A 19,191-nucleotide genomic window follows, 5' to 3' on the forward strand; every position below is an offset into this window, starting at 1 on the left:
AAAGTAAGTATTGTTTCATATTAGTTCTGAAACCCTCATATCTCAATTCTAGTTCCTATAATTCCTCTCTGATTTTGAACATCTAGCAACATTGGTTTTAGAGAAAGTTCATGTCTGATTTTTTTTGACCAGTGTCAGCATTGGCAAGTGCTATAACCAGCACCAAGCACACTGGGAAAGACATCGAAATCTTACGTTCTCACTGGCTTTCACAAAAACCTAGGCAAAGATGCTGTAGGTGGAAACCCACTGATGACATACTGGAAATCAGCCAGTTCACCAAAATTCTGAAAAACCTGTAGTGTCTTTCCACATGGATCGACGGAAAGCTCAAGAAAAAGATGATAAAAGCGAAACTATCTAATAAACACGTAAACCGACCCTTTTTTTTAAAGCAGCCTAGTAGGAATGACAAATCATAATAATACAGGCCTACAATCCGTCTAACACAGTGAATCAATAAGATCAGACAAACACTTCCATGCATCCTTTATTCCATTATAAGCATTAAAACATCCATTGTGCTGCTTTCTTGCAACAACCATCACATGTATGACAATCTGTTTCATGGCATATTTAAGGCTTATTTCATCTGTTTTACACACTATTACAAAATCAAATGTTTCTACTAGCATCATCTGCTTTTCATTTGCATATCATGAATCCAGTGTTAAAATCAATGAGACTATACTGCCCTGTGTAAGGGTTAATATGTATAGAGAAGATATTGAAGTATACCATTATGGAGGATTATCATACAAACCAGCTTCAGAGACAGTCTAAATCTATCAACATTTAGACTGGAAAGCCTTGTAAAAATGTCAGTATCAAAACAATAATCAGGACCAAAGCAGGGTCTTAATTTCCTTGAAAAAGAGGAGCTAGAGGAAATATACTAGAGATGATCAAGGGCTCATTATCCAGAGTATCGGCCCAACATTAGTTATAATCAGAAAACATTAATACCCAACTGACAAACCACTTCACAGCAATACACGGATCAGTCAAACGATCATCACAAGTTGCTATGCAAATATCCCTCAAACTAAAGCTGTCTCTGAAAACATTTTCACTTCAATCTGATAGTGTTTTACTTATTTTGGTGTTTTACTTCAGTGTGATTGAAACGTCATTGTTTAGTGTTTTCCCCCCCATTTTTAGGGGGCAAATAATTAATTCAAATACAGTTGACACAAGTAGAAATGTCCACAACTATAAGAGGTGGTCTGCATGTCCTGCTTATTTTCACAGCATTCCATTTTCCCTCCATGGTTCTTTCAGATGTCTTTGCTCTTATTCCAGCTCGAACTCCAAACTGTCACAAGGCTCATCCGACAACAGTGTTGGTAAACGAGGGCATCCCTGGCTGATTCCTCTCCTACTGCAGACAGGAACTCATGGCTGACAAAAGGGGATGATGGTGGTCAGGCTGAATTTGGTTTTAGTACCATGCTGTCATTTCAGTATTCCCCAAACTGTCTGGCTGTCACATGAGCGACTGATCAATTCCTCTGATGAATAGCAGCAGTTATTAGTCCCCCTGAAGACCACAAGAGCCCCGATGTAGTCACCAGGAATGTCTGGGTGAAATGTTTACGAACGTAAGGCTTTATTTCTAGTGTGAAATGACTGATAAATGAAATACACACCCAAAGCCAGCAACAGCATATTCACCTCGAATACCTTCACATGGAGCAGGGCACACAGTTCAGTGTCTTTTGTCTGCAGGTACTGCAGCACCACGCTCCGGCTTCAGTTTACAGTACTGAGACAAGTGTGTTCCTGTTTGAAGCAGCTGTCAAGTCTTATTACCATATGATCTCCAGTTGACAAAAGTACATCCCTGATACCTGCTGCGCTCTCTTCTATTGAGGTAAGCTTCTATATTACCCAACATCTGGGATATTCATTGCTGCATTGCTTAGTGGCAAAGGTACACACCTGCTGTGACACAATTTTACAGATGCGGTAAATGAGAATTTTAATGTGTATGTGCACAAAATGACAATACTAATTAGACTGTGGGTTATCAAGCAATATCACTTTTTTATGAATAGGTTCACCAGGTGCAGAGATGTCAGGAAGTGTTTGTATTCCACTCCACAGGTAGATAAAAAAAGTTTACATAATGACCTGTTGAGGAATTCTCCTAATCACTTAGGTCCTCTGTTAAATTCAGGTTTACACTGCTCTTTACCGTCACCTTTAATGGTGAATATTTTGTACAGTTATTGTGAATAGGCAAACCAATTCTAAATGTTAGCATTTTATTGAAGTAAGTCCTTATAATGCAGTTTGTGTGCTGAATTTATCAGTGGTTCCAAAGTATCAAGGACTTCAGTAATTTTCTCCTAGAATTATTTGTGTCTGTGCCAATAAGCAAAGCATGTTGTAAATTGCTATATGTCTCAATGAAGTTTAGTGCTGTCTTCCCCCTGTATGCAAGAGTAGCATGCACCATGACAATAAAGATCACAGCTACAAAGGCCAGATGTGCAAGGGTGCACTCTGGTTAAAAGCTTTTAAACAAACACACACTGAAAAAAAAAAAAAAAAAAGTTCTAACTGCAATTAAGAAAAAACAAGGAATGCCAATAACAGAAGAAATCAACATATACATCTTCAAACAGAGAAAAAAATCATTACCTGAAAATGTTTGCACATTAAAAGTGCATCTGTTTAATCAACCCTGAATGGTAACTTAAAAACACATAAAAAGTAAAAAACTTCAATTGTATCTCGAGGTGCAAAATTGATACTTCTTCACCTGGTATAAAAGAATACAAAAATCAAGCTTGAACATTGCAAAGACTCTCAGTCAAAAGGAAAGCAGGGATCTAGGGAGAGGCAGAGGGAACAATAAGGAAATGTGACAAACCGAAGCTCACAGTGAGAGACACTGACACAGAAAAGGTGAGGGGACAGTCAGTAGAGGAAGGGAGGGAGGCTGTGAGCTGGAGTAGGAAATGAATCCAGATTAAACAGAGAGTGCAAACACTGTCTAGGCCCAGGCTCATTGGCAAACTGGGTCCACATGTAGGAGAAAACAGCCAGGTTTTAGGGACACTACATTTTAAGCCAAAGCTGAACGCCTTGCTGGGACTGGTCTTAGCTCAGCTGCACCTCAACAATCTAAAACCACCTCCTCTTCCAGTCTATTAAATGTTCTCCCCCTGAAATGGCTCCAAGGACAGGGGAGAACAGTGTGGTCAGTTTAATCTAATCCTGCCCCCTTTGCTAAAAGAGGAAGTTTGGAGATGATAAGGAGGAAGCTTCTTGAGTGTGTTGAGATGAACCCTGGCCTGATGGCTGAGCTCCCCTCAGGAGGTGGGAAGCTCGAAGGAGATGAACTGCTTGAGTCTCTCCAGGTACTGGGCATACAGTTCAATGTCGTTGTGGCCAGCTCCCTCCACCCACAGGGGCTCGACAGCACGGGGGCAGCGCTCGTACATGGCCAGACCATGAGAGAAGTCAATGACCTCATCCTCCGTACCATGGATCACCAGCACCGGGGATGCCACCTTGGACACCTTGTCAATACTGTGGAGGGGAAAGGGACAGAGAAAGAATACAGGTAGGTATTAAAGATAGATAGGCTAACAAGAACAGAATGGGTCAAACCATGAAAACATTTTAATTGCCTGTTGGATTCCATTAGACTGCTGACTACTGATACTATTTTGACTCATTGTGGTGGAAAACAGAAGGCCTCTCTCAATACAGAGTACGGCAAGTTTGAACTTAATTTGCATTCTTGGGAGTTCGAAGTAGGTTAGTTGAACTTGGAGATTCAAATCTGCAAGAACAGGAGGACACAGTTACTCAATTTGCAATGGGGACAGCAATGTTCCTCCTTCCATCAATAGTTGAGACACTGGTTCTCACTATACTGTATATTTACAAAAAAAATCTATATCAGGGACTGTAGGCTCAAATCTAAACAGTTAATTTATTGCCAAATATATCTTAAAACTGCTAGTTCTTGGTGATGCGGTCAAAAGTTAACTGTCAAGCTCAACTTTTAAGCCATTATGAACAAGAACTCCAAAAAGTGCTAAGGATAATGGAAAGTCAAAACATCTACAGTCAACTGACAACTGAGTAAAACTCCATCTGCTGATGAAGACTGTGTGATTTGGTTGAAAACTCCAGGAGTGAGCAGAAGCTTTGAGTTTAGATTATTTTGTCAACATCTCAAAACTTAATTTTGTGACACAATAACAGGTTTAGAACAAAAATCCACAACAACAACTGTGGGTTTGGCTGTCTTCCGCCTTCACCACTGGTTCATGTGAAATGTATGCTGGGATACTGGTCTACCCAAAGTTCATACATAAATTGGCCTCCAAATCCTCCTTAATAAAATAGGCTGATCGAAAAAACTTCCTGGCATTTGCACTGTAATGTACTATACTGTAAATGTGGGCTTTGAATTGGGCCAGTACTGGGGCGCGTGACTCATGTTTAAAAGGATAGATTGAGAAAGTCCTACAGACTAACTGTTGAAGTCTGAAATTAGCCATTAAAACCCAGGATATAACGTCAGCAAGATACTAAAGCTACTCTGTGTACAATTTAAAAACCCTGTGGCAGACAGCAATGTACGATAATACATGCTACACATCAGTCAAGCTTAAGGACCTTTTTCTTAAATTTACACATTCCAAATTCCTGGCATTCCCATCAGGGATGTTCTGATTGATATCGGCATCAGTTGGTTAAATTCACAGAGCAGAAAAACTGATCAGAATAGAGTTTTCACTGCCGCATCCAACCTAGTGGTCCTGTTTCCACCACAGTTTTTTTTCCTGCCTTTCTCAACACACAGTGCAAATGGTGCTGCTGATCACAGCAGGAATGAGAGGGATTTGAAATAAGGTCAGGCAACAGTATCTTTGGGTGTCTAGATAGTGCTGGGACCCTGTGATACAATGCTGCAAGTTGAGAGCTTCTGATGGCCGTTGTTAGGGCTTTTCTGAACCAAAAAAAAAAAAAAAAAGGCTTTTTGAGGATTATTGCTGGGATGTATTGAAGTTCTGCATATCCACCATGTTAGAAAGCATGTCACAGTCGGACATTAAGCACATCACTCTGGAGGGACTGGAAATGCAACAAACCTGTGGTTGCATTACTGTTGTAGGGATAGGTCGATTAGTGAAAATGTAATAAGTGATGTTTAATCATCCTATTATTCAAGGTGCTCTGTGATCATTCACTGTGACATGATGGCCTTTACAGGACCTCTTCTGTTAATTTTTTCCTGGTTGGAGACTCCCTAGCTCCTATGCAGATGTTTTAGGTCCAAAATTCAAAATACAGAGAAAAGTTGGTATGTTATTGTCTTATTTCCAAAGACAATAACAAGGATGTTTAAATGTCTCTGTGTTACGCACTCAGACTGAGTTAGTTAAATGTTGATCAGCTCTGCCTTGTGGCCTGGATAGAAATGTGCAAAGCTGCAGTCACTACATGCATACAAATTCCTTACTAATCATCCTCGCCCATAACTAGGTGTAGCAGCTCAGCCTTCATGGTGCCCTGCTGTTCAGATAGAGGTTAGTTGGAAGATTAATGTAGGGAAATCATCACGACCTAATTTCATTCCAGATGGAATAAAACTATTATCCTGTTCACTCTATAACTGGGGTATAAAGACTGAATTACTCCAGGCTTGGCTGTCAAACATGCATATAATCTCTTCCAACATTTGTATGAATGTGAACTCACAGCTATAAAGAGCAAACTGTGACAAATGAGTGAAAAACACTGGCAAAAAATTGGTCTAAGTTAATTGACTATTAGAGTTTGGGCTTGATAGCATTTTCTTAAATGAGTCCAGTATCTAATCTGCTTATAAAATCACATTCCCTCATAGAATTAAATTACATTTAGCATTCAACATTTTCAAGTAAATAAAGTAATAAACAACTAAAACACAAGGGTAAAATGTAGATGTCTAATAACCTTTTGTTGGCTTAGAAGTAACAAAACTATGCAGTTTTTAGTGACAGCCTAATTAATGTTGGAAACCACCTTAAAATATTGATAGGATATGCTTTTCATTGGTTAAAAATGGAGATATGGGCTTCCTAATCTGACGTGATTGGTCTAGATTCATTTTGGATTGCCATACAGGTTACTTAGATCAAAGGACTGTGTCATATCATACTGATGAAAATACATGTATGAATCTTAATGTGATAAAAAATTGTCATATAATGATATTATTAATACTGCGACATTTTGACGTTATTACATCATGAATAGAGCAGCAAAACAAACTGCTTTAAGTGAGAGGACCGTTGCTGGTGGTTCTGCTGCAGAGGAGATGGTTCCAAAAAAGGAATTACTTTGGTAGTGTGTATACAGTGGCATGAAAAGGGCATCCCTGGTCAAAATTTCTGTAACTGTGAATAGGTAAGTTAGTAGAAGATTAACTGATCTCCAAAAGGCATAAAGTTAAAGCATTTTAAGCAAGATTAGTGTATCGTTTTGCTTTAGTATAAGTTTAGAGCTAAAAAAGGAGAGGAACATAATACAAAAGTTTGGGCACCACAAGAGATTTGATCTCTGAAATTACCTTAACCTTAACGAACCTTAATTTGCTGGTGAGTGCTATTGCTTGTTCACAGCCATTGTTAGATAAGGCCAGGTGATGCAAATTACAAATCTTTATAAATACTCTGAGTCCTTAAACCTTGTCCCAACAATCTGCAACCACTGGCTCCTCGAAACTGCGGCCTAGCACATTGAAAATTAATATAATTGATGCTCACAAAGCAGGAGAAGCTATAAGAAGATAGCAAAGTGTTTTCAGGTAGCTGTTTCCTCATTTAATAATATAATAAAAAAGGAGAGTAAAAAGGAATGGTTGAGGTCAAGTAGAGGTCTGGAAGACCAAGAAAACGTTCCAAGAGAACTGCTCGTAGGATTGCTAGAAAGGCAAATCAAAACCCCAATTTGACTGCAAAAGACCTTCAGGAAGATTTAGCAGTGTTCTGGAGCGGTGGTGCAGCAATACCTGCACAAATATGACCCTCATGGAAGGGTCATCAGAAGAAAGCCTTTCCTGCTTCCTCACCACAAAATTCAGCATCTTTTGCAAAGGAACATGTAAACAACGAGGGTGGATCGATCATGCTTTGAGTTTGTTTTCCAGCCAGTGGCATGGGGAACATTTCACTGGTAGAGGGAAGAATGGATTCAAATAAATACCAGCAAATTCTGGAAGCAAACATCACACCTTCTGTAAAGAAGCTGAAGATGAAAAGAGGATAGCTTCTACAACAGAATAATTATCCTAAACACACCTCCAAATCAACAATGGACTACCATTAGAGGCCATGGCCCTAACAGTCCCCCAACCTAAACATCATCAAAAATCTGTGGATATACCTCAAAGGAGCAATGCATGCAAGACAGCCCATGAATGTCACAGAACAAGAAGTCTTTTTCAGGGAAGTATGTGCGAAAATTCCCCAACAAGAACTGAAAGACTCTTAGCTGACTACAAAAAGCATTTAAAAGCTGTCATACTTGCCAAAAGGGTTGTTACTAAGTACTGAGCATGCAATGTGCCCAGACGTTTGTTTCAGGCCCTTTTCCTTTTTTGATATTTTGACACTGTAAAAGATGGAAATAAAAAAGTAATTCTGCTTAAAATATTAAAGAAATGTGTCATCTTTAATTTTATGCCTTTTGGAAAATCAGTTAATGTTTTACTCTCTTAACTATTCACAGTGACAGATATTTTGACCAGGGTTACACAAACTTTGTCATGCCACAGTATATTAGCATTCCATACATATCATATGAACAAGTGAAGTACTGAGTTTTCTCAATGAGTCGTCAATCGCCAAGTGTTCCACCAGTACTGTGATGAGCGCAGCTAAAAGGTCTTTGGAATGACAGAATTTGTGGCCACTGAAGACATGAACTCAGTGAGATGCCTCACTACCCTGATGGTCTGTCCTACCTACTGACCTAACCAGCCTTTACATAAGACTCAAGGCCAAACTTACTAAGGCTTTTTAAAAAAATTTTTTTTTTATAGGTTTAGATCTGGTTCATTCTGCTCCAAACATCTTATTAAACAGACACAGCATTGCAGGAGTTGCAGTTCGCATGTCATTTGTGCAAGTGAAATTACATATGCATTCAGGGTAGGTTTGTGCAAACAGTAGGAGGAGACATGTAAAGAGAGGAGGATTATATATTCAGTTACTAAGGTCATGCAATTTGTGATCATCAGTTTTGTTGAGCAGATTCTCCCCCCAATAACCATGTATTAAATTTGGGCTTGTTTATAACTAAAAACTGGCTAAACTAAAACTTATTAATGACCATAATAACATTCCCACTCATATCAATACCATCTCCAACTGCTCCGTTCTAAGCTGCTGGACCTGCTGCTCTCTCTCTCTCTCTCTCCCCCACTGGTTGCGAATCCTTATATATATTCTGTGCATCTTTGATTTGTCTTTCTATATAACTTCATCTGCTTTTCGTTTCCCATGCATGTGTTTATGCATATTCATGTATTATTATAAAATACATGTTAAAGTAGTAATATTTAAAATAATAACTATAAATTTTTCTCAAAGTTGAACCCCGGCCTTGGTAAATATTTTGTAATCTAGATCACTACATTGAAAACGCTTTAGTCCTCAGACATTCTTTGTCAAGGGTCAGGCGTTTCTAATCCTGTGCACCTGTCACTAAGCCTAATGGTTTTCAAGAACTTTTTTGAAACAGCAACCTGAAGGTTCTATATGGAAGAGAAAGTGTGCTGTAAACAATTTGGTACAATGGTACAATAATTTATTTCATTTTGTTTTGGGTGTGAAACGTGTCATGTCTATGTTCCAAGGCTTGGAACACAGTATATCCAGCATAGGAGAAACTAGCTATTTCTTACAGAGCCTATTCACCTTCAAAATGCCTCCGCCAACCACTCAAGTTGCAGTTTACATCCATGCCTGTCCAGACTCAAATAATACACAGCATGTAGTGAAAACTTTGATGGACTTTAATAAAAGTTATTCAGTGTATTTTATCATAATTAGCACATGAATTCTTGAGTCATGGCCAAAAACGTGTGGCCCACCAAATTCTAATCAGTTCATCCTGGAGTCTAAGTGGAAGTTTTGTGCCAATATTAAGAAATTCCCTCAAGGCGATGCTGACATATAATGTTCAGGAGCATGAGACAGACAGATGGACAGAGGACAGACAGGCCAAAAACATAATGCCTCCAGCCGAGGCTGTCACCTTAACATCGAACAACAACAGCTCTACAACTGATGTGTGATACACAAAAGACAAAAAGCGCCAAACCCCAGCATCATGCTTGATTGGAGAGCTCCTAGTATATGCTGACAGTGGGAACATTCAGCAAGCATCCCACTGGATCACAGCATGTAACAACTCAGCAAAAAGCTGCGGACCATAACTGCAATTTAATGTTGAAATACTGCGCCTTATCTAGCATAATTATTCATACTAGCCACGTGTCATTGAAGTTTATGCAGTCAAACTTTTGTTTGATTGCACTTGTGAGTGCTTGTGTTTGTCTTGTATTTACATGTTGAAAAATCTTGCATACAGTTCCATGACGTGTCTGTAGGAAGCCATCTACTAAAAAAGTCAGTAATTCACTAACAGTGTTTCTGATCAGCATCACTCTTCATTTGTTGTGTTTGAACCAAGCACAAAAGATGTCTTCTGTTACATATTTTGCACAACAGTTATTGCGTCAGCCCGAGCCACTATCCTGTTTTAACCAAAAACTGGTGCTCAGGCTACTTTAGAGCCAAACAGTGGCATTATGACAGTGTTGTTATCATAATATCATCTCACTGGGTTTAAGATTGATTGACACAAGGGCTCACTGCTTATGTGACAAAATTATGAACAGTCACAGTATGATAAAATTAAATGAGTGTGATGCGTCTCTATAGATTTGTAGTCTTCAGTGTAGCATGGTGGGGAATAATTAGTGTATCAATTTTCCAACATAATAAAGTAAGAACTTGTACCATTTTTGACAACTTTGGCATGAGTGCTTGGCCTCAGCCTACTGCTGGTGTTCTGTGGCCCATCGGATTCTGTGACGTGTAACAGTGCAACAACAAGTTTGCCCTCAGGTAACTTAAAGTGCTAATATGATCCATACAAAATGATGACTGATGATTTATTTAAGTGATATTCACTGGATGATAAAGTAAAATTCCTGTTATTGTCACTGTGCTGTTGTTACTTTTGCTTCTATTTCTTCTGCAGCTGCAGCACAAAATGAGTGAGGGCAAGGTTAATGTCATAGAGGAGTGACAAAATATATGGTGAAAGCCCTACACCCCTTCATCACAGAAGAATGCCCTTCGTTTTGGTTTGATGGTTAATTACCATAGTCCATACTAATGTCAGTGGTCAGCCTGTATTATTTAAGAAGCTAGGTTCTTAAATATCAAGTTATACCTTTTGCTTCACAAAACAGTTAAAATTTGTTTTGCTAATAAAAACAGTATATTTTTTAACTATTGGATTTCTTTATTCTCCACCAAACAAACTTCTTAAATAGATTTGATAACGGACTTGAAAGGATTTGGATTCTGTAAGTGGATTTGCAACTGGATTCAGAATCAATAAAATGATATCGAACCATCCCTAGATGTTTTTGATTGCCTCATGTCAGTGTCAGACAGGTAGCTAGCAGGTTGTGATGTTATTTCTGAGTGTTAATGACAGCTGGCTTACAGACCTTTTGGAATCTTTGGGCTTTAAAGCACATCATATAATCATTTTATGTTAATATCTTAAAAGTTGTAATCTGGGACCTCTGGAATTCAAGCACTTTGTCCTGTCAGTCTGTGCAAACAAATGTTCCCCAAACAATTATGTCTATTGCTGCACCAACAATCATGAACAATTGGCATTAATGCACAGGGAAACTTGTTGGGCAGTCCTCATTGCAGTTTTAGCCAAAACAATACGATCTGAATATTGGGTTTACCACTGGGTAATTTTCAACAAAGCTGTATGAGTGCGTGTCCTTGCAAATAAATAGTTACCTTTTCAGTTATTCCCCTCTATTAGTGTTGGTGCTAACATTTTCAACACTACGTTCTGCATAGTGCAGCTCTTTTGTCAAGGTCTCTTGGTTCTGAATTTTAATAAGGTGTCTGAAGTAGGATGATGAGATGTTTGGTGTCAAGACTTCCCAGCTGGACCTCTACAAAAACTAGAGGGAACCCACTGTCAGCATATACCAGGAGTTCTCCGATCAAGTATTTTGCTGGGGTGCGGCATTTTTTGTCTTTTGTATATCACACATCAGTTGTAGAGTTGTTGTTTGTTGTTTGCCGGTGACAGCCATGGCAAGAGGCATTATTCTGTCAGTATTCCATCCAATTCACCTGAATGTAATATCTCAGGAATGCCTTGAGGGAATTTCTTCATATCGGGACAAAACTTCCACTCAAAGATGAACTTATTATAATTTGGTGGTCAACAAGTTTTTGGCCATAACTCAAGAATTCATACACCAATTATGATAAAATTATGACGAAATAATTCACTTCCAATGTATTTATGTACCTAATAACATCCGTTTCTTAAATATAGTGCCACCACAAAAATATTAGTTTTTATAGAATATGATAAATACTTGTTTTATTGTTTCAGAAACTTTGAAAGAGATTAACATATTGGGAAATACACATGTATTTTCTCTTCAAGAGTTAGATGAGAAGATGGATATCAATCTCATGTCCTCAATGTGACAAAGTGTGATGCCTGTCTAAGTTGCACGTTCTGTCAGTATCATTCTTGAGCTGCACTTTCCCTGTTGCAAAAAGTGTACTGTTGTGAGGACTTCCATCTTTGCTGAAACGTGTTCTCCCCTTGCATCTTGCACAAAGTCCGTCACAAAAATAACTCATGTTTAATGGGTTCATTAAACATGACATCTCTCCTCTCACAGAATATCTCTGCATGAATGCCATCTCCTGGCCTTCTAACAGTTTAAGACACCTCTGTTGCTCTCCCAAATTTTGGCCAAGATAGTATCAACTAAATTAAGAAAGTTAATAAAGTACTCAGTTAGGACTGATTTCCAACTCTGAGATGCTCACAAAGTACTTTAAGTATTATAAAATGCACCTGTGCAATATTGTGACTCACCTTTGTGTAAAAATTGTACTATTTTTTTCTGTCCTTCTGTAACTGGAACAGCTATTGCTAGGGACTGCAATAGCTGTATTAGTAATGGCCAATCCAGGCATTTTGTATGGCGCTACATACAATAGCCAGCTACACAAGGCCCAATTAATTTCTTATTCTTTGATTACTATAATCTGTTTGTGCTCCAGGTTTACCAGCTGTCTAAAATACCCCAATTCACCTTGTTTAACCAAAGAAACACTGCCTAGCACAGTTAGTGAGCTACTGAAACGCACATATGTGTAGTAATTGCTGCTTTCCTCCAAAAAAGTCGATGTGACATTGATAAAGTATGCTACATTAGGTTGTCCAACATCCACTGTTTTATTAACACCAATTTTATAGATTTTTTACTGATGTAACTTATTAAAATGATCATTCCACCCCAATATCCTACTTTAACAACACTGCAGTAACGGCATTTTCCCTTTGCTGACTCCTAAGCAGGGGCGATAAGACAAACCATCTGCAGCAAGAAAGATTTCATTTGAACAGCAGTTCCACAGAAACCTCTGTATATTAAAAGCCATCACTTTGTAGCATGTGGGCTGTAAATTCAATGACTGCATCACTTGTGCTCTTTTTAGACATTCCTTAAAAAAATAGATCACACACAAGAGTTATTTAAATTATCACTATCAAAAAAAGTCTGTTTTTCTGTCATCAAAAATCACTGTCACACACTTGCATACAAGTAAGGGGTGCATGTGAATAATGTAACAGTTCTGAAATAAGGATAAAGCACTTTGTGTTGGGCTATAGCCTGGTGGGTTAGGAGGAATCCACGTTAATTATCCGAAATGATCCACGTTACCTCTAACATCTATGCGAAGATGACTGTGTGTTAATCTGTATTCCCTGCACAGGTGCAATAATGATGACACTGATTAGTTAACAAAAAGGAAAGACTTGAAGGACCAACATGCACATCAAGGAAAAGGATGAACCTTTGAGGGATCTTGGATTATGTCTGCACTTTTTTGTTCAGCTGCTTGAATATCAGTGCTAGTGTCTTGTGGGTTATTTCTGTGATGAAATTAATGGATAAAAAATAAAATTAAAAAAAAAAAAGTTTAAGTCAAAACCAAAACTTCCAGATTGAATTCAACCTTCAAATTCAAAACTACACTGACATTTGAAATGATGTAAATTACTAAAACTCGGCGCCTGAGCTGAATGAAGGGAAAAAAAACTATGCTGAGAGAGAGAAAGGATACTGTATTGGCCCTCAACGTCAACAAAACCAAGGAGCTTGTTGCTGATTTTTAGAAAAAGGAGGCAAAGACACACACCCCTGTCTACATCAGTGGAGCTGAGACTGAGCAAGTGAACAGATTTAGGTTCCTAGGAATCAGCATCACAGACAGCCTGTCATGGTCATCACACTCATCTCTACCCTGGTAAAGCAAGCTCAGAAACAGCTGTACTTCTTGAGGACAGCTAAGTCAGATACTTTGTTAGAATGCATCATACAAACATCAGGGATGACTAAGCTTTTACTTAGTTTTCAGGTGATGAAAAAACTTACAGATGAGAAAACTTACAGAAGCAGACAGAGTTACAGAAGCAGATAGCCTGCAGGTGAGCAGGTACAAATGAAAGCACTCCTGCTCTCTACACCTATCCCAGTATTATTTTGTCAAATATATTTTGTTAAATATTTGATGACATCCTTTTTTTTCATACCAAAAATGAGACTAAAAATAAAGTATACCCTTGAAAAGAGAACTTTTTCAAAATGCATTACAATTTTTGTCAAATAAAAACTAAATGATAGCGTGAAAGATGGACAAATGGAAAAATTACTAACTACTGTTTTAATTCAAAGTCTTATTAAACGACCTGCATCAATCTACGGATTACTTCTTGAGGACAGTTAAGTCAGATACTTTGTTAGTGTGCAGGTCATAGAAACATCAGCGATGACTAAGCTGTTACTTAGATTTCAGGTGATTTGCCAAACTCATTATAGATTTGTGATATGCCAGTTTCCTTTGGCATATCTGGTACTTGACTTTTTGGGGGTCATCTTCAAAAAAATTGGAAGCTATTCCAGATGCTTGACTTTTTCAACATCTTGTTAGTGTAGTTGTAACTTCTAATTCTGTCACATGGTCATGTGTCACTGTCCCAGTTTCAGTGCTGGTAACATTAGATGAGAACTGTGACACACAAAACTATCACTAATATAAAATGTCTTTGTCTCAGAGTAAATGATAACATGGGATTTTTGTGGTAATGCATATATATAATAATAATAATAATAATAATAATAATAATAATAAAAAAATTAAATTACCATGGCAACGGTGGAAGTGTTGAGGCATTTGGGTCAGCCCTACTGCAGCAGGTGATTAAAACTGCCCAGAACATCATCAGTACCCATCTACTACGCATCAGTTGTATTGGTGCGGTGAGGTGCCTGTTCACCCTGCTGCCGTCTGGCAGGTAATACAGAAGTATCCGCTACCGTACAACCAGACTTCGGAGTTTCTTCCCTCAGGCTGTGAGACAACCGAATTCATCCTCTGCACTCCACCATGAAAACAGTTTTATTTTTATGACTTGATCATTTATTCATTCATTTACTATATATAACTTTTGGTTTTTTTTGAGTGGCATAAAAGGGACTGTATCTGTAATTTCATTATACAATCTTGTGTTGTATAGTGATCATTAAAAACGTGAGGGTCAGCTTATATTTGAGGACTAGACAATTTTGCGTTCATTACATCAGATATTATTTTTGAATGGCGAGAGTATAAGCGTAACTATGGTATCTTACAGAGTGTTTCATTATGGGTAGTTTGTAGCCTTAATGTTGCTAGGTGAGCAAGTGTTTTCAGTTCGTTTATACTGTATCTTAATCAGTATTGAATGTTGTGTTTAGTCCAGTTTAACCTGCAGGAGTTTCCGAAGGCTGGTGTAACGTGTTTTGCTGCCACGGAGGAAATAAAAAAATGGCAAATGAAGATGAGCTTGTAGCATCTGCCAACGTCTTTAATGGAGAAATAAACCAGCGAGAAAATCTGTCAAACAGCCAAGAATTGCAGGAAGTATGGAAAAAGCTAACTGCGAGAGAGGAATTGACTCACTATAGTAACTCCAGCAGCTGGTTAGTGACTACACCCACTGAGAAAGGGACCTGCTTACAGACATCCGACCGAACAGAAATTTTGTTAAGTAGCCAAATGTTACATTATGAAATGACACCTGGAAGATGAGAAAATCGCAGTTCAAATCCATTCACTATAAGCCTTGTTTTACCAATGTTATTTTGTAGGGCGCACAGTGTCATCACTCACGAAAATGTGAACAATTACTTCAGGACATAGTGCTCACTTCATCAATGAGCGTACTTACTTTGCTCTTCCTCTTCCTAATGTGTGAGTGTACAGTGAAAAACAACAACGTCTGTTTTTTAAATAAATATTGTAAAAATAATAGTCCAACATAACATTTTCTTGGGGGAGGACTCCTTGGATAGTAAACCCAAAGAACACATTAATTTTTAAGGCTGATGAAAAAAATGCTCAATGAGAAAACTTACAAAAGCAGAGTTACAGAAGCAGATAGCTTGTAGGTGAGCAGGTACAAATGAAAGCACTTCTGCTCTCTACACCTATCCCAGTATTATTTTGTCAATGAAGACTATGAAGAAAAATGTTGACATCCTTTTTTTTCCCCACACCAAAAATAAGACTACAAATAAAGTATACCCTTTGAAAAGAGAACTTTGTCAAAATGCATTACAATTTTTGTCAAATAAAAACTAAATGATAGCGTGAAAGATGGACAAATAGACAAATTAACAAACTACTGTTTTAATTCAAAGTCTTATTAAACGACCTGCATCAATCTGTGGAATCACACACTGTGTCCAAGCTCCTGATTAGTAAGCCAGTGTAGTCCGCTGATGTAGCTACTTTATGCATGTTGCGCTACAGTTAATAAAAGCATCTTGCATTCGGTTATGTTCTTTCTTTGTCAGTAATGTTATCTGAAGTTACCGGTCCTTGGAAGAAATAGATTTATGGACTAAAATAATCTACAATCCACTGGCAATTAGTCAAGAAGCAGAAAAAAATAAAACAGCTGAAAAAAAAAAACTACAAAAACATGCAGGCAGCACACTGATATTTATATAAAGCAAAGTTAATGTAACTTTATCAAATGCTTTGGATGTGGACGTAATGTTAACATTACTTTCAGTTGGCTATGTTTAGTGTTGGTGGTAAACCATAAAGATTTATCAGTGCGACGTTTTAGCTTCTACTCTCAAGCTAAACCCACACAATGAGCGAATTTAGGGCGCAAGTGAGTGATTCCAGTTTTATGAGTGATTCCAACCGAGTGATTCCTGTTCATGCTATCTTAGCATGAACAGCAGAGAGGGAGTGAGCAGCTCTGTTCAAACAGCCTCACAATAGAAAAGAATGACAACTGTAGTCGTGGTAATTGTACACAGCAAAGATGGCAACATTTTGGCCTGGTACCGTGGCAACTTGCCAGTTTGCCAGGTTACTGCTGCTGTGATATGTATGTTGTTGCAATACTGTGTGAGAGACTCACCTGGGAAAGGCATCAAAACAATACGTCTTGCGTGTGTCAGGGAAGGCCACCCGTAGCCCTGACATGAGTGGTGAGTGTAGGATGACAGCGGCACATTCATAGCGAGCAGCCAGGTCGATGGTGGGCACAGTGCCGATGCTCTGACCGTACAGGATGATGTTTTCAGGTGTTACACCATACCTGTAAAACAACACACATACAAGCCAGATTCATTTATAAAGTGATTTTATATAGTAGAACATAAACTGAATTTAACATTGGGAATTATGTTAAATGTTTTAAGTGTAAATGTGTGGTTTCGTGCGTATGCGTGTGCAAAAGCCAAGTACGCCACTGCAACAATGACTCCCTTAAAACATTCAATGTCTCAGCACTCAAACTTCCCGCTGCCCAAGTGTCCCCATAAAATCAAGGACAGAATTATGGTTAGCAGGCTTTTCCTAAAGTGTTACAGCAGTCAATCACTGTCTGCAAGCTACACTAGTGTATAGTAAGCAATTGTCAGAATCTTTCAGTTATACTTAAGTGTTTTGTTTGTGAGGACACTCACTGGTGGTTTTGCAAGATGCACATTGTCTGATGCAGAGACCAGACCTCGATAATGACCCAATCACAGAGCACTGCTAGCACACAGAGTAGCGGGTGGGCTGCACACTAATCTCTTGAGGGTTGAGGGTTGGACCCACATTTAAAGGAAAAGTATTTACTGTGCATTCAGAAAGTATTCAGACCTCTTCACTTTTTTCACAGTTATTTTGAAGCCTTATGCGAAAACTGTTTAAACCCCCCCCCCCAATCAATCTACACTCAATACCCCAAAATGACATAGCAAAAACAGAATTTTAGATTTTTTTTGCAAATTCACTAAAAAGGAAAAACTAAAATATCACACTGACATAAATATTCAGACCCTTTTTTCGACATTTTGGCAGCAGCAATTTTCTTTCTGGTGTGGTTTTTTTTTTTTTCTTCTTTTACAGATCCTCACAAGCTCTGTCAGGTTGTATGGGGACCTTTGGTGGACAGACATTTTGAACGCTCTCAAGAGATGTGAGAGTGGGTTCAAGTCAGGGCTCTGGCTGGGCCACTCAAGGACGTTCACATAGTTGTCCCTACCCCACTCCTAGATTGTCTTGGCTGTGTGCTTAGGGTCATTGTCCTGGTGGAAGCTGAATGTTAGGCCCAGTCTGAGGTCTAGAGCACTCTGGACCAGATTTTCATTAAGGATATCTATGTATTTTACTCCATTCAGCTTCCCCTCAACCCTGACCAGTCTTCCTGTCTTTGCCACTGAAAAACACCCCCACAGCATGATGCTGCCAACACAATGCGTCACCACAAGGGATCTCTGGTGCTCAGCCAGAGTGACCATTGGGTTCTTGGTCACCTCTCTTACCATGGCCCTTTTCTCCCAATTGCTCAGTTTGGCCAGGCAGCCAGGTCTAGGAGGAGTCTAGGTTGTTCCAATCTTCTTCCATTGAAGAACTGCCGATGCCACTGTGCTCCTGGGAACCTTCAGTACAGCAGATTTGTTTCTATAGTCTTCCCCAGATGTGTGCCTGGACAAAATTCTGTCTCTGAGCCCACCAGCCAGTTCCCTTGACATCATGGCTTGGTTTTTGCTTTGATATGCATTGTCAGCTGTGAGACCTTATATAGATAGGTCTGTGCCTTTCCAAATCATCTGCAATAAATTGAATTTACAGCAGGTGGACTCCAATCAAGGTGTAAATACATCTCAAAGATGATCAAAAGAGATGGGAGACACCTGAGCTAGATTTCAAGTGTCATAGCAGAGGGTCCAAATACTCATGTCAATGTGATATTTCAGATTTTCCTTCTTTTCTTTTACTGTTTTCGCTTTGTCATTATGGGATACCGAGTGTAAATTGATAAGGGAAAGAATGAATTTAAAAAATTTTAGCATTAGACTACAACAAAACAAAATGTGAAAAAAAGTGAACAGGTCTGAATACTTTCTAAATGCACTATATAAATGTTCTGAATGCCACACTCCAAAAGCCTTTGTATTTTGTCTTTGTAGTCTTAATGCAATAAAATCTTCCAAATGGGGATAGCAGCGTACACTTCTGGACAGTCTCTCCTTGAATCCATTCATGGTGTTCCCCATGGTTGTACACGTGAAAAGTCACAAGTGAGCGTGACTGTCAGATCTGTTTTGAAGAGTTGTCAAAATTGTTGGACACACACAATCCGACAAGCGCCAAAATCTAATGAATGAAATACCCCAAATACCACTATGTAATTCAGTGGTTCTCAAAATTTTTCTAGCATGCCCACCCTTCAGAAGCCAGAAAAAGGCTATTTAGGCATGTTTTTCCCCTGGTCATCCATTCCCACCTGCAGTGGCTCCATGCCCTCAAGGGGGGCCCAACATCA

General features: G+C 38.7%; 1 protein-coding gene across 1 annotated transcript in view; it reads right to left on the minus strand.

Annotated features, from left to right (window-relative positions):
* Positions 1-477: 477 nt before the first annotated feature.
* abhd17c (abhydrolase domain containing 17C, depalmitoylase) overlaps positions 478-19,191 on the minus strand; it is a 32,948-nt gene continuing 14,234 nt past the window's right edge. Inside the window, exons 2-3 of the mRNA XM_040133604.1 lie at positions 16,792-16,971; positions 478-3,540 (exon numbers count right to left, since the gene is read on the minus strand). Of these exons, the coding sequence (XP_039989538.1) occupies positions 3,321-3,540; positions 16,792-16,971 (400 nt within the window). The 3' untranslated portion in view covers positions 478-3,320. The remainder of the gene's footprint in view (positions 3,541-16,791; positions 16,972-19,191) is intronic.

This window comes from Xiphias gladius, chromosome 1 (assembly GCF_016859285.1).
Source record: "Xiphias gladius isolate SHS-SW01 ecotype Sanya breed wild chromosome 1, ASM1685928v1, whole genome shotgun sequence".
Classification (NCBI taxonomy): Eukaryota; Metazoa; Chordata; class Actinopteri; order Istiophoriformes; family Xiphiidae; genus Xiphias; species Xiphias gladius.